At 39.6% G+C, this 26,142-nt stretch overlaps 1 protein-coding gene across 10 annotated transcripts in view; it reads left to right on the top strand.

Annotated features, from left to right (window-relative positions):
• PRDM6 (PR/SET domain 6) overlaps positions 1 to 26,142 on the top strand; it is a 146,649-nt gene that overhangs the window by 58,856 nt on the left and 61,651 nt on the right. For 4 of the 10 annotated variants that reach the window (XM_067315369.1, XM_067315375.1, XM_067315374.1 and 1 more), the window contains 3 exons: positions 1 to 247; positions 3,922 to 3,960; positions 10,372 to 10,548. The exon at positions 1 to 247 is cut by the window's left edge and continues 96 nt beyond it. In XM_067315369.1, the coding sequence (XP_067171470.1) occupies positions 1 to 247; positions 3,922 to 3,960; positions 10,372 to 10,548 (463 nt within the window). Of the gene's footprint in view, positions 248 to 3,921; positions 4,203 to 4,512; positions 4,630 to 10,371; positions 10,549 to 17,581; positions 19,722 to 26,142 lie in introns of those variants that run through there. The other 6 variants (XM_067315370.1, XR_010886834.1, XM_067315372.1 and 3 more) reach the window with 6 other exon arrangements.

Raw genomic sequence — 26,142 nt, 5'->3', positions numbered from 1 at the left:
GATCCATAGTATTTCCACAGACTCCGTGTAGCAGAAATTTTTCTCTCCTGGATAAGTCTGGGTCCATCGAGTCAGGATTTAACCAGATCAGTGTCAAAAACCAACGAGTTCTTGCAAGCCCAACTTCAACGAGCCAACTAAATTCTGAGTTCAGTGACTGGCATCTTTGGAAATGTGGGCAATGCTTTAAGACTTTCACCCAGCGGATCCTCTTACAGATGCATGTGTGTACGCAGAACCCTGACAGGTAAAACCCAGGCTCTCTTTATTTCTGTATCTACTGATAGCCAGATCCACTGCTTTCTCCTTTTATCAGGCTGTTATCATTTCCGAAACCAAACCATTATTAGGAGGAGTCTGTACGATATAATTCATCTGCAGCTGTGTGAAGTAAGCCGATAAAAGCCATTGCTTGACTTCACTGTTTGTAAAAACATTTGGTGCCTAAATGTACAGATAAAAGGAAATAGCTAAGTATATAATCTTGTTTTCAGAATGGTTTGGTACATCTATTGGAGGGAACAAAATAGAAGGAAAATTTATGAATATCATAGATGGAAAAATGAGGTCAAGATAATTAAAAGTCTCTCTGTCTTCCAAAGATAATCTAACTTGCTGCTCAGTGGCTGTCATAGTCATTTCAGGGTTCACCTATAGTGTGCAATGTGTATGAACTTAATTAAGTACTAAGAGGTAATGAATTGGAATTTTTTGCTTAGTTCTATTTTTCTTCAGAGCGTGCAAACCCATAAATCGTGCAAAGCTGTCAAAAGGAAATACCTACTCTACTAGTGATGTGGAGGAAAACAGATGCCACTTATTCAATAAACTAATATCCACACAGAAGAAAAATGTTGACTAGATACCTCAGAGTCAAAGTTGGTTTGAAAGTTTGTCAATACAGAATTTTATGGCCATGAACTGAGGATGAAATTTAGCTGAACAAGTGAATTAAAATTTCAGGTACTCTGACCGGTGGCACAGTAAATATAATGGAACCATTATTTATGAATCAAAGCTGGTTTATTTGACAATTTTGATAGCTGGAAGGACAAAGACAAAAATCAAATTAATTCAATAAAAAAGGCTGCCCATGTTTTGTCTCTTCTTCAGCTATGATGAAGGTTTCAGCAAAACAGCTGAATCCCCAGAAAGTCATTGTAAAAGCAGCATATGAATGTGAATTGCATGTAACCAAAATGCTACAGAAAATAGTCAACAGTGACTCTGTGTATGTGTATGCACGAGTGTCCATCTGTCTGGGTGTATGTGATTGTCTGTGTGTACACATATGCCTGTGTGATTCTGTGGGTGTGGAGATATTGGAGCATAAATCCCATTTTCCAGCATGAAATTTCAAGGATCCTTGGGCAAGCTAAATTCCACGCAAATCTACATGGAATTTAAAGAGTTGATAATATTTTGAATGCAACAAAAGCCTTTCACATTCTTTCAGTGTCTTCTGATTTTTACTCTGGCCTTAGCAAAGTAAGGCCATGCTAAGGAAACCTGTAGGACACAATTGCCAATTTAAGCGTAGAACATAGGTCCTAAAAGGCCTGCTCTCCCAAGTTGCGTGGGCTCTTTCCTTTCCCTTATTGAAGCCTCCTGAGCACTTAGAGCCTGAAATACTGCACCGGAAGGTGAAGAAGAGGTATTTCAAGAAGCTCCGCCACATATTTTTTCACTGATTCATCTGATCAGGTGCGAGACCTAGATTTCATCCTTTCCTTCACTTGAATCTGTGTCTCCCTTTTAATAGAACCAAGCTGCAGCTGACTATTAGTACAAGAGGTGTTTCTCCTCGTGGGGCTGTTCCATGCTCTAAGGGGTAGTTAAATATTCATTTTGCCAGAGAGAGGGAGTGAGGCTGTCTAGCCTACAACTGAGGCTGTCATCTTAGAGGTGAGAGCTTTGCTTTTCTATTTTATTGTCTTCTAAGTACTTTGTATTAAATATTGCCTGAAGCACGGACTGGAATTTAGGTCTTTCCCCTCAGAGGTGAATGCCCTTGTTAGTAGGTTACTGGTTCATGATGTCTTATTTTTTTTCTCTCTCTCTTCAATGAATATTTAATTTGTCCATGCAATGCAGAACAGCTTCACCCGGAGAGTTTAGAGCAGCTTAACCTCAGAATAACCTACAATATAGTATAGGTTCGAGTTGCCTATGTCAGAGGAGAGAGTTGGTTACTTGCCTCTCCCAGGGGTGAAGAGAGGAGAGGATGGTTAGAGAAAGGACTTGGCAGATTAGGGGAGGGTTGAGGTGCAGGGGTGGTTAACTGGTAAGTAAAGACTGAGTTGTAGGTGCTGAATCCCAGAAGAGCATTCAGGAAGACTTAAAGCATAATAGTTAACACCACTATCTCAATATTGATACCGGCTAATTTATCTGACTGCCTCTTTGGCTTGCAGGGTTTTGTGAATCCCATTCTTAAGCACCTTTTCCTCTTGTGTTACACAGAGTGCCTAAAACCCAGCTGAGCTGATACAAGGTACATTCAGGATCAATCTGTTGCATAAATATTAGATGCTGGTGTGCTCTGTTTTGTGATACCTACACTCCCTCTATATGAAAATGGCTTTTCAATAAATAAATTGTATAGACTCCATGTGGAGGCCAGTTTTGTAATGCCTTCTTTGCTCCTGTGAGATGTGCCATGAACAAAACTCATAAAAAAGTTTCCCGATAGCTCCTCTTTAGAGCACTGCATGGGACTTCAGTCACATGAATCCCATTAAGCTCGATGCAATTCATTCAACATTTGAAACTATCAGAGTAATGGTTACTGTAGATTGTAACTGTCCTAGGATCTGGGTTCTCATATACCCAGTTAGAAGTCATGATAGGTTCAACTTGGGTCATGGCCAACCTTTTGTCCTTTAGCAGATACCAGTAGATCTGCTATTTAGTGATAACAGTGGCTGAAAAAGAGTTGTCTTTGTTTTCTTAAATATGCCTTATTTCTCCGCGTGAAAAATTCTTAGTGTCGTACAAAAATTTCCCAGAGTCAAGCAAATAGGGTATAATTTGTGAGAGCCTCAAGTCCTGGGCGCAACTCTCTGGGCTGGATTTTCTCACCCATGCCTGCAGCCCCGCTCCAGCCGATGAACAGCTCCCCGTTTATTGTCAGCAATTTGTGAGCGCCCCAGCCATGGCATCTTTGGTGTGACGGCAGCAGCAGGAGCTGCCTGCCCTAGGAAGGGGCTCTAGGCTATCGTCTCTCCTGGCTTTGCATTTGTTTTTCAACAATGCTGATTACCTACAGCATGAGGTACAGGGAAAGTATCTTTGCATCTATTCAAGAGTCCACTTCAAGGATTGAATTTTGAGAAAAGCAGACTACTTGGGGTGTTGGGGAGGAGTGGGGAAAAATTACTTTAAAGCCACTCTGATTCAGAAAACATCTGCATGAGAGCACAAGGGTGGACAGGCATAAAAAAGCCCAAAATATGCTTCTTTCAGATAGGCAGTGAGAAAGAAAATGTCTCATTTAAAGGGCAGATGGTTTTAAAAAAGTAGTACTAAAAATGACAAACCCAAAATAGGGAGAATTTTCAAGATCATCTGCTGCATTTATTGTTTTATGAGATGAAGATTCTAATTTATGTTAAAATTATCTTTAATTAACTAATTTACTAGTTTAGTTGCAATTGACTTCCCCCTTTCCACTGAGGTTTTTTTTGGCCTGTTAAATTTTGTAGGGTTTCTCTTGGAAGCTAATGGTAGATGGGGCTGGGGGGGGCGGTGAAGATTCAAATCTGCCTAGATTTGAACCCTGGGACTTTCTGAGCCTTTGGGAGGTTTTTTTAGGCCTTGCCCAGGCAGAAGCAATTTGAGCAACTATTCCTTGAAGCAGGAGTCAGAAATCCGTTTTCTTTTCTGTTTTTTATTTATTTATTTAATTTTTTTTTGCTGCAGAAATTCCCAACAATCCTCTTTGGGGGGCTCCAGAAAGGGGTAAGCAAAAGCCTTTGATCAGTGAATCATTTTTAGAACAATATTTTTAAAATAATTTTTGGTTTTGTTTTGTTTTTTTCCAACAGCAACTGTTTTTCTAATAATGACCCCCCTTTTTTTTTTTAATGACATCTTTCTTCTTTGTCGCTTTGATCGTCCTGTTCGGTATGTATTGGTGTTAAGGGAAGGCAGATGCTTGCAGTTCCCAGGGGCTGCCTGTGGCACATTTTCATATACAATGCGTACGTCTGTGTGATATTTATTGTCGTTGATATTCATTCTTGTTGATTGTCATGTATTTAAGCTGATAAGTCGAGGGAAGACCCTCTGTACGTGTGTCCATGGGTGGTGGATTGTGGATGTTATCTGGCCCGCGTGTTCCTTGTTTATTTGAAAGATGACATTGTACTCATGTTTTGCTATTACACTTCAACATTAAATGTGCAGGCTTTTTTAAAAACAGGAGCTTTAAGGTTGAAGTTGTCAATTTAACATATCGTTTTCTCTAAGATTGTGGCTTGGCCCATTTTGTGTTTATCTCTTTCTTTATAGGTTCTGTGTCTCTGACCTTGATGCTGTCTGCAAGCCCATTAATTAATTTAAACATCTCCCATGACAGACAAACAAAAAATAAATGTTGTGAACAAGAGTTGTCTATTTCTGTTTAAAGAGTGGCCGTGGACTATTGCTCAATTAAAGTAAACGTCCTGCTGAATTTAGTGGTTGTTCTTGCATAATCTCTTCACAAAGGTTTGCAGACTCCCGGCACCTGTAGCGAGTGATACGGCAGGGTGCGCAGGCTCGCGCGCCTGCCCTCTGGCTTCGAAGGCTCTGCAGTGCATCCATGAGCCAGCTTTCTGGGCTTATTAGCTCCTCCACAAGCATTTGGAAGGAAGCCCCCAGGCTGCCCGGGGCTCGGCCCTCCCATCCACGCAGAGGCTCGGCGCGTGCGGTGCTCAGGGCCACTCTCGCTGGCGAGTTGCATTGGTGGAAGTCCACGGCAGGAGGGCCACGGAGCTGGCTCCGGAGTCGTCGCACTGATGCTAGGGGCTTCGGTGCGCAAGCTAGCAACGTCCTTGAATGTCACCTCGCTCTCTGGCCTCTTAGCTCGGCTTGCTAGAAGGAGACCAAAGCACGCGCAGAAAGCCCTTGGTACACGCTTGTGGTTAGCAAGTTCAGGCTCTCAATTTGGTAGAGCGACTTATTGGTCTTTCTTCTTGGCTAAGACATCTGTGGAGACTTCCTCACCCGTGTGCTCCCTGAACAGGGCCTAGGCCAGCGAGAGCGCCTTTCTGAGGCGGTCACTGTGGGCTACTAGGAAAGGCTGCTGGCATGTACCACAAGTGCTTTCCCTGCAGGTTGTATCACTGCCTTTCTCCTTCACCGTATAAGATGACTTGTGCACAGGACCCCGTCCCACCCCACAAAATGCTGTAACCTTTCTGTTAGGAAAACTAGGACCTAGCCCCTCCTGACTTCAGCTGTCTCCTAAACCACCGATTAGCCTGTTGTGCAGGGAATCGTTAAGGCCTGGCCCTGAAAGCTGATGGTGGCAGCTTTCCGACATGCCCTGCTGTCATCTCTTCCAGCGGCTGTGGTATGGCAGCTGCCCCCATCAGGCTGTGAAACCCTGCCCGGGGTGCAGTGGCCTGCTCTGTTCTTGGCCACGTCCCAGCCTGATGCTTTGACGTCAGCCAGATTGTTTGTCTTCTTCTCCTTAGCCCTCAACAGTGGGAAAAGCACTTTCAGCTGCATGTCAATCTTTTCTTCTTTCAGCTAGTGCTTTTCTAGCTTTTTCTAAGGAAGGGGAAAAAAAAAAGAACAATGTGACATTTTGTCTCACTGATTTGGCAGTGTTTCAATGATAGAGTTACAGGTATGAGCAACTCATCTCCTAAAGATTGCCCTGGGATGCCACCTGACCCCTGAAGATAGCAAATGGCATTTCTGAAGAGGCCTCGCTACAAAACCAGCTCACCGTAAAACACAGAATTTGAAAATTCAATGGAATATAATACCCAGATTTTTCAGAACAGTAATGATTCAGCCCACTTCAAGCATTCTTCTCAGTTTGTGGAGTAGGCAATGTTTTACATTGGCTGGATTTACTTAGGACATTGGGGTTGGAAAGTGTGTTGTTCCAGCAGAGGAATAGTACAAGATAAATAGGTAAAGGGCTATGTCTGTTTTGCTAAGTGAAAACCTAAGAAGAATCAATCTGAATGCACAGTTGTCTGTCAGCAGTTTTTCCAGCTGTGAAGGAATGGGTTTATCTGTTATCTCCTAACATGTTACCTATCTGCTGCAGAAAGCACGGGTATCAGCGATACTCAGTTAAGCCCCGTAGGGGAACACAGGCTTTTCACTGGTGATCTACATGATGCAATTTCACCCAGAAGAAATCGGCTACAAATGTGGAAAAACTATATAATTGGGAAAAACATCACCAAACAGCAAAGTCATTCAAGAGATTGTCTAAATTGGGGAGCCAAAAATGTTCTTGATTAGTTTCTGAGACTTTGGGAATGCAACTTCAGGAACTTGCAAAAAGTGAAACTCTAAATAATCACAGAACCTGAAAACTATTGTTACATGTACTTCTTTCTGAATTTCACTTTGAATAGCCTGTGTTCCTATAGCAGCGCTCATACAGACAGACACTGTAAGGCTGGGGTCTCCAGAAAAAGCTGAAGGACACTGCACGCTGATGAGCTAATGCTGTAGGTCTGTCTGCAGAAGTTAGGAAAGCTTCATAATTGATTGATGGTGCATAAGCTCAATGACAACATGGTAATTTTTCTAACGTTAGAATTTGCTTCTAGGTAAGTAGCTGTCCTTCCTTTAAGCTCGGACAGGAAGACAGAGAACCAGGAAAACATGTAGCTAGGTGTTTAATGACAAGCATTAGAACTGCTTTTAATGGCTGTCAGCTTATCACTGCATGCATATCACTTCAGCTGTTCTTAAATGTAACTTCCTTTAAAAAATAAGTTTGATCAGGCTGAATTAACAACTGGAAGGCCCTACAAGATCCTTCATGGAAAATGCTCAGAAGTAGAGATTCAAAGCTATACTATTGCTGGTGCATGTGGATGCAGAGAACAGATTTTTATAGAAAGACACATTTCTTCAGATAGTCGGCGCATACTTTCAAGCCCTGGTGCACTTGTTTCATTAAAATGAGTGCATTTATGCTTGCAAACCTGCATGTACTTGTGCAAAGGAATAACGTAGGTATGTAGGCTTTCACCTGTGAAGCAATCAACATTAATTTTGGCTGAACACGTATTTTTTGGAGCCCCGACCTGCACCTGGGCTTACATTCACGCAGATACCATGGAGCTCAAGGTGCAACGATGTATTCTCAGTTATTCCAGTGGCAGCGTGCTTTCTTGGGCTGGGGCTGCGTTCAGCCTAGCGGCACCTCTTCGCAAATACAGTCTGTGAAGAGCACTGCTTTTGTTGCTCTTCTCCTGCGCCTTCTGTTGGCAGCTCTCGGGACACGGAGGGTCGAGTCGTCCCCTGAATTCGGTGTCCCAGCACCGAGCAAAGCGATGGCACCAGAGAGAAAACTCTTACACAACGGAGAGCCCTGCTCTGCTGGTGTCGCTGTACTCGCTGAACCGAGCATTGCTCACGTCCAGGCCTTCCGCACCGCTTTTTCTTTTTTCTTTTCTTTTCTTTTCTTTTCTTTTCTTTTCTTTTCTTTTCTTTTCTTTTCTTTTCTTTTCTTTTCTTTTCTTTTCTTTTCTTTTCTTTTTTCTTTTCTTTTCTTTTCCTTTTTTTTTTCTTTTTTCTTTTCTTTCTTTTTTTCCCTTTTTTTTTCAAAAGCAACATAATGATTTTATTTTACAACAAGAGAAATTTCTGAGCGCAGTAAAATGGTTACCAGAAAACAAAATGTTAACTTTTCAACTTACTGAATGCCTTTTTTTGCCCGTGGAAAAATATTGTCGTGTCCAAACGTTCACGCAGTCCTGAGTATTTGTAGCAGCCCACAGTGCAAATTAGATGCAATGTTTATAAACTGTTACAGTGCCTGAATGCATATATTGGTTTTCCCTTTAAAATGAGCTTTGCTTAATTTGTGTCATTTATCTAGCTTGGAAAAAATTACTTACTCTGCCCATTTTGGAATTAATCAGAATCACCTGTGTATAAACTGTAGAAATGCATCCCTAAAAAGGGGGTGGGGGTAACCGTTCTTAATAGCTCTTCTGCCAAGATTTTCATGAATGGAAAAAATACATTTGAAGCAAGCTAATAACAGGTGATTATTTATTTATTTATTTTATAAAGCTCTTTGTCTTGTGCATCAGCCAGTGAAATATATTTTGGGTGCATATATTAATGTGCTTTGTAGACAAGTCCATTTTGAGCCAGTGTAGGGGGTAGAAATGTTTCATTTGGCATCTGAATGCTCAGTTATTACTGGTTTGGAATTTTGACTATTTACATACAAATAATGGTGTGAATTTCCACAGCGTGAAATTAATCACGTTGACTGTTAAAAAAAATAAAAGATTAATTGGTTTTATTTAGTGTTGTATCGTTTATTGCGGTAGCTGTTAAAAATAGATAACCAGAGGCTAATAGGTGTTAATGGTCCCTTTCAGTATTAAAAAATCAATGTTTCTTGGATATAGAATATCTTAATATGTTCTTTTTGCTTGAAAGTGTTTAATTTGAAAATAACCAAACAATTTTTCAAGTCTGCATTCACAAATCATTTTTGTTTTCATGTCAAGTTTGATAAATATTTCCTGTGTAAACTAAGCATGCACTCGAAGAAAGAAGGCTGAAAAACATGTTACTTCTCATCTTCCAGTAATAGAAACAGATATTCAGTAGTTGTCGTTGTTTACATAAAATATTATTTTGCATGTGTTTATGTAATTTTTAAAAGGCCACATCATCCAGGTTAAGGAACCTTTCCACAACTTTTGTATATGTCTTTCAAACTTGTTGGAGAGCAGTTAGATTTTGAAATGTAAGTAATTAAAACCGTAAGCTATTGAGTTATTGACCAATACTGAGCTATTAATCAAGCTAAAAAATTCTACAATCAGGGTTCAGTGCTCTGAAGCACTGTAAAATAATAGTATTTGTGAGCAGTGATGCAAGTAGCCACAATTAAGCAGCTCACTTGACAAATGAGATAGTTTGCTTTATTTTGCACTTAATTGAATTGTTGTACATGCTCAGTCACCATTGTCTCCCTCTCTTTAGTTTGGGTTTCTAGCCATTTAAACGTTCTCTTTTAAAGAGAGAGCAATTAAGTTGGTATTGGCCATTGCTTCTAGAAATGCAGACATCGAGAGCTGTACTTCTGAACTGGTGAGCAGTGTGAAAAAAACTATTAATATCCTTCCAGAAAAATTCTTATTTTTCTTAACAAAAGGTCTCATGAACACATAGGATTCTGCCACTAACGTAAGTCAAATGTGAAAAGGAAAAAACCCTGCAGTATGTTGGTATTAAATCTGTCTTACAAGACAGAAATGTATATTCATGGTTTCTTCATACTTTACCACTTTTTGGTTAGTAATGGTATTTGCATTTTGGCCATAGTCTTGTCTCATCTTGCTGTCTTGCATCCTTTTCTTTCTGTGTTTACAGTATGTATGTTTGTTATGATTCTGAATTTGTAGCATCACAATTTTTGTTTGTTTGTTTTTAACTAAGCGTGAAGATAGAAAAACAAAAGTATGGGTTTCATTTCAGGATCACGAAAAAGGCATTTTCAACCTGGGATGGAGAAACCTGTTAATTCAGTGCGAATATTTTCACTAGCAGTAAGAAAATAGAAAAAATAATAGTAAACATGGTGGTTATTTTTTCCCAATGTCTCTCATTGCAAAAGATGGTCTTAAAAAAAAAAAAAGAGAGAGAGAGAGAGCCAGCCCTGTCCTAAGCGATGTGAAAAATGTTATTGCAAGCAGTCACCGAATCCCTGTGGAATATACTTAGGACAATTAGACATGCGTTTGTAGGCAAGACTGTGGCTGGCACCAACAGATGGAGGATTCCTTGAGGCTGTTAACTCAAATGAGTGAGGCTTGCTTTTTTTTTTGCGAGTAAGACGTGCCATGTTGAATTTTGGAGAAATAAGCAAGGAATACGATGTGTAGTGCAGGTTTGTTAGCTTGCTGAATCTTTTTTTTTTCTTTTTTTTCCCCAAATGCCCTGCTTTGCGGCCCATAGACTCTTAGGCAATTCCAGCATAAGGACTTCACGTTTGCTTAGAAGGTCCTGCAGTGTTGCCGTGGGTCTCCCAGAAAAGCCCCAGGGAGCTGCACCCACAGTTCTCTCTGGAAGTTACTGGGAAGATTAGATGTTCCTACCCACGTGGTTTCCCGCTTGCCATGGTGGAAGCCCCTGACAGCGCGGTGTTTCTGTGTCCCATTGCAGGCCCTATCAGTGCGGCCACTGCTCCCAGTCCTTCTCGCAGCCGTCGGAGCTGAGGAACCACGTGGTGACGCACTCCAGCGACAGGCCCTTCAAGTGCGGCTACTGCGGTCGTGCCTTTGCCGGTGCTACGACACTCAACAATCACATCCGGACGCACACCGGGGAAAAACCCTTCAAGTAAGTACTTGAAGCCGGCAGCGCTTGCCAGCCGTGAGCCGAGAGGGAAACGTGTAGCTGCTGTTCACTGTTCAGTGGTCCCTAGGAGCACATAGGAGAGGTTCCTGTGAAAGGCAAGGTCAGAGCACCAGGCAAATCCATTAGTGGTGTGACTAAAATCAGAATTAAATGGGGCTTGTTTTCACATACCTCACATGCCCAGAGCAATTTCCTGTCCTCTGATGAGAACTTGATTGTTTTAATTAAATGACAGCTAAGCTACCGTCAGGGAACCGTAGCTGAAAATACACTCGAGGCTGGGACAGGCTGCACTGTAAGAAGATTAATATGAATCTTTGATGTCAATATGCTGAGGTAGATGAAGCTTCACGTAACAGCTAATTTGGACCTGGTTAAATATAGGGGGAGAACAAGCATCTTTTTCTAGTCTCAGAACCACTGCCTAAAAAACACAACTCTGTCTTGTGGCGTAAGGCTGGTAAGCTCATAATAATAAATTGCAAATGTTTAGCTGTCCAAATGATTAAAAAAAGAAATATGTCTCCTGGTCAAGATGTTTTTTAATTAAACAGACTCTGCTGACTTTTGCAGTTTCTGTTTATTGAAAATAAAGCCAAGCACACACTTGAGTCTCAGAAACCTTCTCTCCTCTCTTGTCACCTCCAGCCATAGCACAGCTGAACCAGGTAGATTTTACTTTAAGCTGTGCCTGCCTAACAGAAGGTGTGCCCAGAGGCAGAACGCATTTTTTCCACATTCGTGCCTGTGTCTTTGCTAACTGACAGACACAAAGTCACGTGTATATTGTACCTGGAACCCATCCCACTCTGGAAGAAAAATAATGTAACAAAATCTAGCTCTTTTGGAAACCACCTGATGTTCCTAGGAGGAAAGGGAATAAGGGTTGCAGAAGGTGTGCATCTTTCCCCGTTCACCAGAGGATGGTGTGTCCTCAGTCTACTTTTCTTCATTTGTCTTCCTAGTCTCCTTTTGCCTCCTTGTGCTCTATGTCTGGTTAATGTAAGAGAGCTGAGTCCCGGGGGCTGTCAGGACCCCTCCCTCGGCACAAGCGCAGCAGAGATACCACTAGAAATGCTTTGCCTCCATATATGGCTGAAAGGACATGTGGCCTCCATACGTCTGTCTGCTGGGGGCAGGAGGACGGAGCCAGCCACCAAATGCTGCGTATCCTGTGCAGGAGAGTTTGCATACCAGAAGTCACAGCCAGGGTAGCGTTGTGGGTGGCAAAGCATGGAAACACGGAGCGTCTCAACAACGACTCCACCAGAGCTGGTCTGGTGCATGCTGAGAGCCCATAGAAAGTGAAGCCAAAAATAGTGTGCTCAATCAGATTGATTTTATCTAGTTGCTGTGTAAATAGATTTTAGTAATTAATGGAAGAGGTTTCCAGGTCAAAATGGAAAATAGATTTCTTTTAATGTTAAGGTGTTACTTATGTGTAATCTTGTTGACTCCACTTAATTTTTTTCCTTAACATCCTGTTTTTGTCATGTTTCCAATAGATCTGCTATTTTGCCCCATTTAGAGTCATTATTTTTCCCCTTTGGTTTGGTGATTTTTTCCCCTTCTCCAAAATGGTCTTGACCAGAGCACAATTTCATTTGTGAAATTAACCAGTGCTCAGGGATTTGTTTGTTTTTCACTGCTTGTACAAAGGTATTTATGTATTCCAGAGTGTGTACCTTCCCTTTCTTCAAGGTGTAGTGCAGAGCAACAAAAAGATATGCATGCTTTGTACTGCTTCTTTATCATGTATGGCAGAATTTATCATTCTCCTATAGTTTTATTTAGTTCCTTCCTTAAATACAAGAAACAACAGTTCCAGTTGCTCTCTGGAAGACTAGTGAGGTCTTTGGAGGAGGCCAACTGGTAATTTCACACGGAGCTAAAACTGGAGCTGCAGTTCTTCCTGGCCCTGCTAGTCAGATAAGGAGACCCATATGCCCTGATCCTGCTGGCTGTTCAAGAAGGCAGAGCTGCCTTCTGTGCAGGGCTACTTGCATTTGAGGGAGGAGGGGCAGACAACTTATCCAGAAATCAATTCACCCACTTTGCTGGAGCAAAATAAAGATAGCTGCAGCTCATCTTGATGTCTCATCACCATTTAGATCCTCCTTTGAAAAGGAGAGGTCCAAGACCTGATACTGTGTAAGCTAAGAAAAATACGGCAGTAATTTCCAGGAAAAAAGAACCATAAGTGGGACTAATAATATTTTTGTGGCTTGATGGTGCAATTTAGATTTGAAATGTATGTTTGCAAAGGGGTTTTGAGTGTATGCTTACTTAAAAAGTGCAAAACCGAAAAGTCTGTTGAGATGAATGTTCTGTACCTCAAGAAGGTCCGTATTTCTGGCAATGTACATACTTCTGTTGAATAATATTTTTACTGCTAACAAGAGAGACCCTGTAAAAGTGTTCAGAAAGTGTAGAACTGTTTAAATTCTACCTAAGTTATATTAAAAATACAGGCATCGTGTTAAAGATATTACTAAGTTCAATTTCACAGATGAAAATGTGCAATCAGCTGGACAGTTAACTTGCATAAACTCCGAATTTCTCATTAATACCTCATTAATTTCTAATGCAGTAAGCCAGTTATGCTTGTATGTGGTATCTGGACAAATTGTGATGTATATGGATTAAGCAGGCAACATCAAACACTAAGTGTATATTTGTGTGCATATTATTTTCAGAAGGTGGTTTTAAAATTGGTGAACACGTGGTGAAAGGAGTCTAAAAGATTTCAAATTAATTGTTATTTAAGAGGAAATTTGTGATTGGTTAAAAGGCTTCTTATGTGAGAAGGCCTTTCTTTATAGGTCTTAGGTAATTTTGGATGTACGATGGAAGACTTTTCTATTTGCTTTTCCTTATAGATAACAATGCTAAGTGAGGTTATCTGTAGTCAAAGCTTTAGCTACATTGCCTGGACTGCAGGTCCAGTTGGAAGGGATTTCTTTTCATGTCATCACAAGCTATCAAGTCAGCCTCACCGTTGTAATGGTTTTGTGTATTCTTATCTTACTGCAGCCTCCACTAGGGCTGCTAGTCTGGGAACAAAGCTCTTGAGCGAGTTAAAAGGTAGAAGAAAATGGAAAACTGCTGGCCATTCCCATTTTCTTAAATTCTTCTCCTGCAATCTTTCCCATTTCAGCAAAATTAGAGGTTAGTTAAAGGAACTAATATCACTGCTTGCAGAATCAGGGCTATACAAACATCTAATTTTCAGTAGCCAACCCCCCAAAAAATAGGAGAAAAGATTCTTTCAGATTGGGATAAGCCAGGTGTTTTTTCATTTTTCTTACTGAAATGCAAAGCCAAGGAGCATTCATTTCAGGTTGAATATAGTTGTATTGTACCTGCAGTGGCATCTCAGCTTTGTTCTGTTTTTTTTTAACCCTTTCAGATTAGGTTAAAATTTAATGTTAAATGTAATTTTGAATGAAATCTTAATTTTTATTTTGAAAATATGAAACAAAAATACTTTTTTCCTAAAATGGGCCCTCAGTGTTTTCTTCAGTTGAAGCCATTCACTGAAGTTGACATAAACTTGGTAATTAAACCGGTCCTGATTATAATCCTTAATGTCAGTATTTTGAAGGCACCATGAAGCAAACAAGCAGAACAATGACTATGAGGGCTATCTGACCAAACTATACTTCAGAAAACCCAGCAAAAACATTGCTGTCAATGTTGTTAGTGAAATTCAGAAATACAAAATTTGCCCTTTGTTTACCTCCCCTCCAACCAAGCAAATCATGTAGAGAGAGAAATGTAGTTGTAGAAGTAGGTCTTGTGTATGATGGAGCTGAATGCTGTAGTACAACCTTGCTCCTTACAATTAAAATGAAGGGACACTTGATATAAAAAAGATAAGAATGATACAGATTTCAGTGATGGCATCTAACTTAGTGAGGAGTCTTAAATTGCTTAAATTGAATCTCTATTGTGTCCAAGGGCTGTTCAAATTACTTTCAAATACCATCAGATGGCATAAGTGGAAATTAAGTAGTATCTCAGCTGTTAGGAAGCAATATTGCTGATACTTGCATCTACAGTTGAGGCTTATCCAAAAATTTGTCCCAAGTCCAATAGCCATGCTTTGGTTGAGTCCTGAGTGTTTACTTTGTGAATGATCACAGGAGAGATGGACAATTTTTCCTTCTTCATTTTTTTGGCTATTATTAAACCTTCCAACATGTTATAAGCTACATGCGTTTAATATATAAACACACGCAGGCTCACGGATGTGGGTAACCGCAGCAGTTATTCTGCTATAATGGGCTGGGAAGGGTGGTTGTTACAGAGAAAGTCTGCAGCATAATTCAGAAGAAAAAAATATTCCTCTTTTTCCTTGCATTCACTTTTACCATGAGATGTTACGCTGACTGCTTTGACGCTGTTATTCTCACCTTTCCCAGCAGTTCATATCTGGCAATGGCTTCTTTGGGCCAAACTGAAAAGAGGAATCAGGGGCCTAACACAGGTGCCTTTCTGTAATCCAAGTACTACAATACTATATATCCAATACTATAATCCAGAAAATGCCACCCACACTTCATCAAAGTGCCTAGAAAACACTAGGCACCTTGGATACTATCTGAGGTTACCTAGGGGCATTTAGGTGCCTTGTCAAAGGCTTTATTCTGACTGTTGCCCAAAGGCTGTATAGCACAGACAGCACAGCTGAACTAGCAGCCGGGCTTCGCACCCACGTCCCTCCTGTCCAGAGGGCAGATGCACTTAGCAACAAATTAATTCTTTGCTCTCTCTCTAGCGGCATGATACAGCCTTCTTTTGTGCATCTCTATGAAAGTGTCCCAGAGTAGACCATAGCTCAGAAGGCAGAGCACTCTCCAGGGAGAAGCAGCTAGTGGCTGAAAGGTGGGAAATGTCATTTAAAAGGAGTACGGTGAGCCTTGCTCCATTCTTTCGAGAGCAGTGCAAGGTGCTGAGTGGTGCTGAGTCCCAGGCAAGCTCCAGAAAGGGTAAGGAGATCTGCCCAGCTCCATGGCCAGCTTATACCAAGCACCTGTAAGTGTTTTGATAACCTTATAGGCTTTCTCTGATTCCCATATGGCCCCTGAGTCTCCTGACTGGGTATATGCCACTTCTCGGGCCAGACACTTAGAAGTCAGGTGTTGCCACACCTGATTTGCAGGTGGTTATTCTTCTCACAACTGTATCTCTTACAGCTTGGTTATCCAAGGAGCCAAGCCTCCTATTCCTTGGCAAGCAAAGCACTTGTCTTTGTAGACATCAAAATAACAAAACTACCAAGTTCAAGTAGATGGCAATATCTCGTACAGACTAAGTTAACCCCCCCCAGCTTTAAAATTGATTCTAGTTCTTCTGTGATATATATACATATATATATATATAAATAATATAATAATTTGCAAGTTTGTCAGGCAATGAAAGGTAGTATATTTTGACACACTAATCCAGTAACTAATCAGTTTTCTAATAAACAATCAGCAGTACACTAATGTGTCATCAACACTTCAGGAGCTCTGGAGAGTGGATGATCTGCACACAGACGTTAATGAATACACTGAAAATCATTAAGTAATCAATACTTCTGAGTTATTTTCATTGCGCTGATAGGTCTGATACATTAAAGCTGACATTTTACATTTGTCAAGATCACAATGCAGTTTTTAGCAGTGGAACAGACTGCTAAAAATATTACCTGAAGGACAATCAAAGAAACACAACTTAAAAGTGTTGACATTTTAGATTGGTACAGTAGCTTGGATGAATGACTCTGTAATGTCTGTGCTCAATGTTCCTGAAGCAGAAATTACTTACTAAAAATTACTAATGTGAAGAATGATCCACGGTTATGCATATGTGTAAATATCTATCTTTGCACATGCGCTCTCTCTTTTTTTGTGTAAACAGCTAGCTCAGTGACAGTTCACTTCCTATCATTCATATCAGTGATGAGAGAAAGACAAATATGAATTAGCTGAGGCCATTGTTTTCCTCACTTCTCCTTTGAAGGTGAAGAATTCATCATAGCAATGCTTTTATGATAATCTTCTTTGAAGATAAAACATCTCACAGCACCATTAAATCAAAGGTGGCTGTTGGAATGAGTGCCTTTACAAGGAGAATCTGCTGTATCCATACTTGCAACTCATCAAACGCCTCTCTCTGGTGTTCAGAATGCAAATTAAGAGGCTAGTATTTGGGAGATTAGATGCGATAGATTCCCTTTTAGAGCAGGGATAGAGGTTTCACTCCAAGCTAGCAACATCCCCATCCTATCCCCTTAGAAATGCAATACCTTTGTTTATTCATTTGCACATTATTTTCATGGCAGATTATAGCTCTCTAAGGAGAGGACAGCGCAGGGAGAGAGAAGACAGAAAGAACAGTGAAGCAAACACTGGTGACTGTTATGAATTCTTTCTTGCCTAGCCCACAGATTTGTCAAATGCTGTGGATGTTTTCAGATAATTAAGTAATCACTAACTCTGCGTGCCTGTTTAAAATGAATCCCACTACATAGTCAGATCAGATAAACAAAGAGTTTTCTCTTGTTCTAACACTAAATGATTATTTCTTTGTGATTTCTCTTCCTCCGATAGGCAATTGTGGATTTTAAATTAGCAGAAGGTGAAATTCTATTTGTCATCAATTTCTCCTAGGGGTTACAGAGCAGAAAACTGCAGACAAGCTGCTTCTTTGATGGCTCACTCCTAAAAATCTCTTTTTGTTCTTTATCTATTTGAACTGACAGTGATCAGAGCTCCAGCAGGACAGGCCTCTCTGGAGAAATCACCTTCCCCCTGCCTATTGACAGATTCCTCTATTCTGAATCAGACAGGCCCTGTCCCATCATGGGCATCAAGGCCTTGGAAGTAGTCACCAATTAAACCTCTTGAGCCAGTAAAATGTGAAGCCACTTTTGAGTGTCTGTTCTGATTAGGCAGGATGAGATGAAGCCCATCGCTCCCCCCCAGAGCAGCTCCCTGGTCTCAATTTTCTCTCTTGCCTTCACCAGGTGCGAGAGGTGTGAGAGGAGCTTCACACAAGCCACCCAGCTGAGTCGACACCAGAGGATGCCCAATGAGTGCAAGCCAATAACAGAGAGCACAGAATCAATTGAAGTGGATTAACTGATTGACTGGTTGGAATTAAACTGCAAGGAAAGTCATGATTAAATGTCATGGACACTTAAGCAAAACCAAAGATTTCCTCTGAGCAACTTTCAATCAGTCCCAGAAAACCAAAAGCAGTAATAAAATAAGTAAGATGTTAAGAGATATTGATCCTGGCATGAAAGTGAGACCAGGAAAGAGATTATTTATTTATGACTAGGGATGAGTCTTATTTCAATGGACAAGTTACTTAGGACTGTTAACATTTCAAGTCCTGCCATGTATTGCTTTATTTCTAAAAGCCTTTATAATTGTTATTTAATACCAAAGTGAGGAATCTCAAGGGTTCTTCTGCCCATAGTTATGACTGAGAATGCACATGGACTTGTTTATTGTTGCACCTTTTTTTGTAGCTTGACTCAAAGGACCCAGATGTAATCCTTAGATTTGGCTGGGCTGGGCTAAGTTGGTCTCGACGTGGCTGTAATAGAAATTATGTGGGATGAGAAGTAGTGAAAACTCTATCTGGGTCAGTGTCAGCCTCCTCAGACCAAAGGGCATTTCATTTCCATAGTCTCATGCCTCACACTGTGTGCACTTTTTCATGCAAGTAGTTTCATTTGACAGCATTGCAATTGGCACAGATATTCTGGCCAAAAAAAAAGCCTCACAAAAAAAACGAACAGGAAATGTTTATCTGCAAATATACATTATGTAAAGAAGCCAGTAGGGAAAACAGTGTTAAACTAACAGAACTCTTGAATTCAATATTATGGGTTTAAAAGACAAAGATGGTAAGAAATGTTTTAAACAAAATTCCAGTCTACTTGCAAATCCTATTGTAAGGAGCAAAACAAAAAGATAATGTTTATTTATTAGGGTATTTGATTTAATAGCTTGCTGGTTTCCAGAAAAACAAATTAGAAGTCCAAGCTATAGTCCATTGATATTTTTAATCTGTTGGCTTGGATCCAATTGAAGATGCTTCTCTATTTTCAACATTCTTGAAATGAGCTTCAAAACCAAAACTAAATCTGAACCCAGGTGCCACATAATGGTTTGGAGGCTTCATAGCATTCACTACGGAGGTGTCCCTGGTGCAGTCGTGAAGGGAAGGGAACAAAAATATTCCCAGCATCAAGATAAAAAGCTCAGATATCATTACATTGGTTCAGTTTAACAACTTCCAATTTCAATTACAATGGCTTTTTTCAAGGTTTTATCCTTGGTATACTTCAGATTTCATAATTTTGTCTAATCAAAGAATATTTTTCACTTTTAGAGACCAGCAGTGTTTATGTGTTGATTGTCTCAACATATGCTAGAACTGTAACTTGATAAAAATGTAAAATACAAAAAGCAAAAAAACTAAACAATTTTGAGGTCATGTTGTGTCATGAAGTAAAATGGCAAAATAAATTCGATGAGATTTTGGGAAATAAAACAGATTCATTTGCTTTTGCACCAAAGTTGAAGTGTTGGGTGGCTTATAAGGGCTCTGTTGATTATAGCAAATATTTTAAAAACATTTGTGGGGAGGATTTTACATGTATAGAGATTTAAGTGTCCAATTCTGTAAAGGGCTAGACAAGATCAGCTACAGATTTACTCACAGGTTCAGATCATTTATGATTTTGCAAAGAGATCAAGCAGAAGAAGAGCATACAGTAAAATACAAATAAAGTCAAAATGAATTAAAAATCTAGGATATCCTTACCTCAGATACATTTGTTTTATTATATTGCATAAACTACATTGTAGAGTCTAGAGTTTCCAAAGCTTTGCAGGGAATAACTTCAGGAGTTACTGTTTTTGTGTTTGGCCATTAAAAATGTAAAACACTGTGGAAAAAAAAGTGATTTTTATCATTATTCTAGCAAGTAGCAGATTATCTCCTGAAGAGCCTTTTGCCTTGTGAGTTTTTCAGATGTTTCTCAATGCAGAGATATGGAGAGTGAACAATTCTGTAGTCACTTGCCCCATTTTATCCTCCAAGCTATGAGAGGTTCTTAGCTATTATACAAATGTGTTTTTTTTTTTCCTTTTAGGAAGCTGGGTAGGAAGAATTGTAATTTAAAGGTGACTATTTGAACATCGTTCTGTTCCTAGCAAGGCTAATTAAGCAGAGAAACCAAAAACTGATCCTAAACCTCTCAGACCCTCTCTCTTGGTAATTCACACCTTCCCTTATTTTAGAGACTTAATGCAAAATAAGCTCTTGGTGGGGAGGGGCACCAGGTTTTAGTTGACATTTGAACAGCAGCTTTATGCCATTTCTGTAACCAAATAAGATGTTGCCACAAAAAATGGAGGAATTTACAAATACAGGAGCTGGGAATGAGATGCAAAAAGCAAATGGGAGCTATCTGCTAGATCAGTGACTCGTGCTGCTGCACTGTCTAAGTGCACTCTCCTGACCAGGGAGGTGCTTAGTGGGAGTTCAAAGCACTCCGCCTCATGCAGAGGGATTTATATTTGAAGCCTGTGATGCAAATAGCACATAAGTATGTGCTTACAGATACACCAAGCTCCCTGGTGAAGAGAGATAGGCTTATTCATATGCTTTTAATTAAACATGTGTCTAAGTATTCCCCTGAATGGGCTTAAAATAAAGATCAATTATTTCAAGATTTTACTGGATTTTTTTAAAATGCACCAGAGTGGGATTTCTGCAGATCTTACTTTTTTCTTCCAAATAATTCTTTCTTGTGTAAATCACTATGTTGTGCCAGATGCCTAAGCACAGTTTCATTTATTGTATTTTCTATATGGCACTTTCATAACAGATTTGGCAGCATACAAAAGCAATTCAAGGAAAGACCACGATTTCATAGTGGGTTTTTCTCAAGTACAACATTTGGCGTTCTGTTACAATATAGCAAGCATAAAATTAACATGGACAAGCTAAAATACAGCCTAGGTTTGGACTAAACAGAATCTAGTTTCTCTCTGCTCTTTCTGAATGCTGAGTGAGTTTCTGTTCACGAATCGACAGACCAGTTATACATTTAGGTCTTTTACGAATACAATATGTGCTTGCACACAGTAAACTAAAGCAGTAAGTGTAGTACAATTATCTTTAAATATAGTGATTATGTGCCTGCCATTTCGGAATTTCTGAAGCACTTGGGATCTCTGTTTTGTAGTTTGGTAAATAAATACAAGAGGGTTTTGTTTTGTTTTGCTTTGTTTTTGTCCAACCCTGAGCAAGTTGGAAGTCGTATTTGAAACCTGTGCCTAGTTCTAATTTTATTCAGTGTGTGGAATGAAAGTTTATACGTCCATAGGGATATTCCTTTTGGAAAGACATTAGGTCCATTATAAATCTGCAGTTACGTACCCCAAGTGATGATTTTTTTTTTGATACAAGTTGATTGTCTTCCCTTGAAAGAAAGCTGAGTTGAGAATAATAATTACAGCACATTACATACTAGAAACTTACAGGCAATGACGTGTGTATCTGTTATTTTCTTTTGGTAACATCATCTCTCCTTTTAATTACTGTTTATTATTTGTATGGTGCCATTAGGTTGTGTGATGCTGTCTTATAGATGACAAAATGATGTGGTTTCAAAAGAATAAATAGGTGAAAGTCCAAAAGTAAGTCCTTATTGCATTTGAAAGTCATCAGTTGCTATGATTTATTTTAAATTTACCATTAGTGCTCTCTTCTGTTCCATCCAAGTCCTTTCTGTGGATGAGTTTCCAGAAAATAAAATATTCTGGGGCAGCATGAAGTCTTTTTTTCTATATTTTGTCTAGTTTTTGGAAGTTTAGACATGATCAAGCCAATCCAAAAAAGGGCAAAAAACCCCACACAGTAGATGTAGAATATGCTGGAGGGGTTCTCTGTTATAATAAAAATAATAATGACACTGTAATTAGAAAGGTAAACAGCTTGCTTGCATTTTTTAAACTTCATAAAATTGCATCTTTTTTACTGCAAAGGACCAATTAAGTCATGCATGTAGCTGTATTCTTGTGATATAAACTGTAAAGATTACATTGTGTTTAAATGAAAATAACAGGCACACATTTAAAAAAAAGACAAAGAAATGTAAATATATTTGATTAATAAAACATTTCTATTACTATATCTTAAGCCTTTGTTTTATATTAAGATTACAAGGAGAATTTTGTGCATGGTATGGAAAAAAACCAAATACACTTAAATACACACACAGTGAAGGCAACCTTAAATGAACAGAGCACCTTGCTGTAGTTTTCATTGAGTTTCCGAAAGGAGTTTGCAGCTTGGATGGTGCAACCAGGTTTGTGGTGAGAAGAGGGTTGTGATCAAGCTCAGCTTTCTTGGTGACTGGTGGGTTGTTGCCATATGTGTATTGATGTAATGGTGAGGGCACAGCACAAGCCATGTGCTCCAGCAATTTCTCACATATATTTTGGAATTTGTTTGTATAGTTTTATGACACAAATTGTGTCATTCTGTAACCAAGTTTTTCTCTTCTGCATACTCTAGAGTGTATTCTTTTTTTATGTTTAAGGGCCTGAGTCGTCTTTATTTACCTGAATCCAGATTTACAGAGATCACCATCTAGTGGACTAAGACAGAATTTCAAAACTCTAGTTGATTTGATATTTGAGCTCCTTCTTTTAAATCATTCTAAAACCAAAGCTAAAAGCACTAACCATGCTCCACTGCAAGGGACCTTCAGTGCCTTTTGTAACATTATTTCACTGCCATCCTATGTGTCAAAGAGCAGTGATTAGTTCACTAAGTCACCCCTTGTTCCACTTGAAAAAATACCAGTTGAGTATGAGAAAAATATGTCAGTTTCTGTTGTTTTTCATGTTATATGACCTTTTACATAAGCACCAGAACCACCACGGTAGAATAATTGTGCAAAACTACTGTACTTGAGAAAATACTCGGGTAATTGGCCAGCAGACTGCCTGCTGGTTTGCAAGTAGCATGGATAGTCAATCATTCGAGGCAAGCTGCTATACGTGCAAGGAAAATTCTTTATAACAAGAAATTGTATTGAGTCATGCTGTATGAGATTATATCACCAAACCCAAGTAATCTGTCATGAGCTAATGAGACACAAATGTCTAAAGGGGACAGCGGGTGGAGAAGTCCTTTGGCTGATGGCCCAATCTACAATAGCAGTCCTGGGGTCCACCTTCTTGCAACCATTCTGGTGCGTGATTTAGAAGGGGTGAGGCTCAGGTCTGCTAATATTTTTCTTTTAAATTATTTACTGAACTTCTTTAGCTGGGCTGAGGGCTAGGGAGTTTGGTGCCTTCTTACTTCCGCCTCTATATGCGTTCATGAGATCTAGGGAAGGACCAAACTCACGTTCAAAGTGCAGGAGGCCAGCAGAGCAAGGTAGTGTCAATTTTGTTGTTTGTTTGTTAGATAGCTTCTGTGGCACCACATCAGTTAATTCAAATCCAGTGACTTCCGATCACCACAAATCCAAGCTAGATTTGAGCTGGTGAAACAGAGATGTTGGAAGTGCTGCACACCAATGTCCATGTATTGAGTGTTTCATCCTCCAATCTGACTCCCTTTTCATAACTGATGAAGGACCGGCTGCACAACATTTTGACTGCGAGGTTCATCAATCCCATCTGCCATGGTTGTAAGGGATCTGATAGCTGTTTGGCTGGACTGACAGTGCAGGGGCTTAACATACCCAGCTGCCTGCTGAAGTAGAGATATAGACCATCCAACGCCCAGCAATAATTAGGTTTCTATGAACAGGCTGTGCACAAGGCAATGTACTGAATGGGTACTTTGCCCTTCTCCTCAGTATTTCCTAGTGGCCACCTTGAGGTAGCTCCCTGACCAGCTAGTCAAGAGATAGCCCTAAGTAGCCTGTTTGCACTAGCTCTGAATCATTTTCATAGGCAAAAAAAACAAAGCTTTTGATAGCTCTGGACACAGCAACAGCTGGTTTCCCTTCTGTAAGGCCAAGAATAAACTAGTGCTGTAGAAGACGTGGATCTCCAAACACAACTGGAATCAGCCAAAGGACGTGGGGAGGGAAGAGGGGAGTATAGGAAGGGAGATGTGTCTTCTGGGATCTTCTGGGATCAAAATCTTTGCACTCCACCTAGTAGGTTTCACCTTTGAAGGCTGCATTGACAAACCTTGATTTATTTTATTTTATTTTATTTTATTTTATTTTATTTTATTTTATTATTACAGGATAACTTAATTTGAGAGACTCCCACAGTCACTGCTTGGAGAGCCATATCAGTGAATCCTAGGCTATCCTCTGTAGCCATAGCTGGATCACTCTAACTTTCTCCCAAATGTCCTCTTCTCCACCAACCAAGGGAGATGAGTTTTAGCAGTACTTTCCCATGGGTTTAAAATTTTCCATCCTTTAGGCTTCTCCCACTCCCATCTTGGCTTTCGTCATTTCCAACTATTATACTTTTATTTTTCTCTTCAACAGTCCCTCATCCCCTCTCCGAAATTACTACATTCAATCACTCTCCACCTCTCTTGAATTTCTCCAAATGAGCTTGCAAATGACTAAGGAAAGAACTTGCATTTGTTTATATTGGCACAACAAGTCACAGAAATACATTTTTCTTCTCTATACTCTAGCCCTCAATAGAATGAGTCAAACTATAATGGTCATGCAGTGCCTTTGACCTGGACTTTTTTTTTTAGAGAGCCAAGAACATTTTGGCTTACAGAAGACACACTGCTAGTGATCAAATATTCTCCTGGAAGCTATTTAGATATTTTTCTTTAACCTTTTATGAGGGCAATTATTTTCTGGTTTTCTCATGGCATAAGAGGTAATTAGCTAGCTAGTAAATTAAAAGTTTCATGTATAAATATTTTTAATACTTAAATATTTTAAATACTTTTTAGCAAACAAAAAACACAGTTAAATGCATGCACAGAACCATACTTGTAGTGTCTGTCTGCTTGTCTATCTGTGTCTTTTTTTCTCTTTGCTTTTACTTTTTTTTCTTTAAAACATAAAAAGTCAATTTTTTCTGCTTACAGGTAAGATCTTCAAGAAAAGGGATAATATATTGCTGTAACACTGCATAATAGTTTTGCACAATGAAATGCGGTAGTGTCTGATCAGTCAGTGATAAGAACACCATGTAGCTCCCATCTCAATTTTTGAAATTACTTATGTGATGAAGATATGTGTTCCTTGAAGGTGAGCATCTTCTAGCTTTTCTTTGCTCTGTGCTAATAGTAGAGTGCCTAGGAGAAGATTTTCTTCCATGTGTGCATTTTCAATGAAGATTGTTTTTCATTTTTTCACTCCCAGAATTTATTCTCTAAAAGAGTATAGGGCTTGCTTGAAATGCAGAACCCCCCCCCCCCCCAAAAAAAAACTGTGCCCAGAAAAAAAAAGTTAGGACTTTTCTTTCATAATTTTCAGAAAAATTTGAAAAATGTCTGCATAAAAAGGACTGTTTCATGCCTGATTCCTCTTCTTCAAAAAGCCCTTTCCAACCAAAAGGTATTTTGAGCGAAACCTCCTGCCTAGGTCTAATTACTAGAGCAAAAAAAAAAAGACTATTTGTGTACTTCAAATCATGGCTCCCCATAGTTCTTAATGGTTGGTCATTCTGTGGAATCTTCTTAATAACATTCTCAATTATTAAATTATTTGTTTTTACTGTGTCTACAAAGGTCATCTATCTCTTTCAGCCTTGCATGGTCATATGGTCTTAATTCACCTCAAGTCAAGTCCTAATGAAGGTACTGCATTGTACAGTTTCTCATAGGTATTAACAAGCCATATTATAGATTATGGAAGAATTTTAAGCAATGTGGAGCTTTTCTCTTCCCTCCCTTTGGTTTGCAGTACCTCTGTGGTTTAGGGTTTTCCTGTGTTGAATATGGTTGCTCTGAGGGCAACTGAACAACAGAGGAAGGTTTTGCAAGCAACCTGAGTACAACAGCTCTTGGCCCATAAAATCCCACAGCAAACTCACGGTGACTTCAGTATGCTTCCAGATTTCCGTCAGAGGTGAAACTTTCCAGATTTGATTCCCTCCCATTAAAGAACAGCCGAGTCTCCTTTCTATCATTAGCTCTTTAGGTAAAAAGGGGTTAAGCATCTCCATGGGAATGAATCAGAAGCTGTTTGCAGTTGTATCTGCCTCATTCTTGCTTGTTGTCATTACGGTTACTGTTACCTAAAACATATTTCAGGAATTGCAGACGAGAGAATCTGCATCACTGTTTACATATGGTTAATCTTCACATCTTTACACAATAATTTGTTGTATATCCTGCTCACCTTTGGATGTGTCATTGACAGAACAGGTAAAATCACACATACCAATACAAATTACCCAATTGAATTAGGATCATAGCCGTATTATAACAGCACACTGGGTACATGTTAATATAGTAATGCCATTAAAAGTGATAATTCACTTATGCTTGGCCAAAGGTGGAGCTGTCACAGCACTGGACATTATTTTTTAACCCCTGCAAGCTTTTACATAT

The sequence above is a fragment of the Apteryx mantelli genome, chromosome Z (assembly GCF_036417845.1).
Source record: "Apteryx mantelli isolate bAptMan1 chromosome Z, bAptMan1.hap1, whole genome shotgun sequence".
NCBI lineage: Eukaryota > Metazoa > Chordata > Aves > Apterygiformes > Apterygidae > Apteryx > Apteryx mantelli.
The sequence above is the reverse complement of the archived record's forward strand: the minus strand, read 5'-3'. Positions and strand labels throughout refer to the sequence as shown.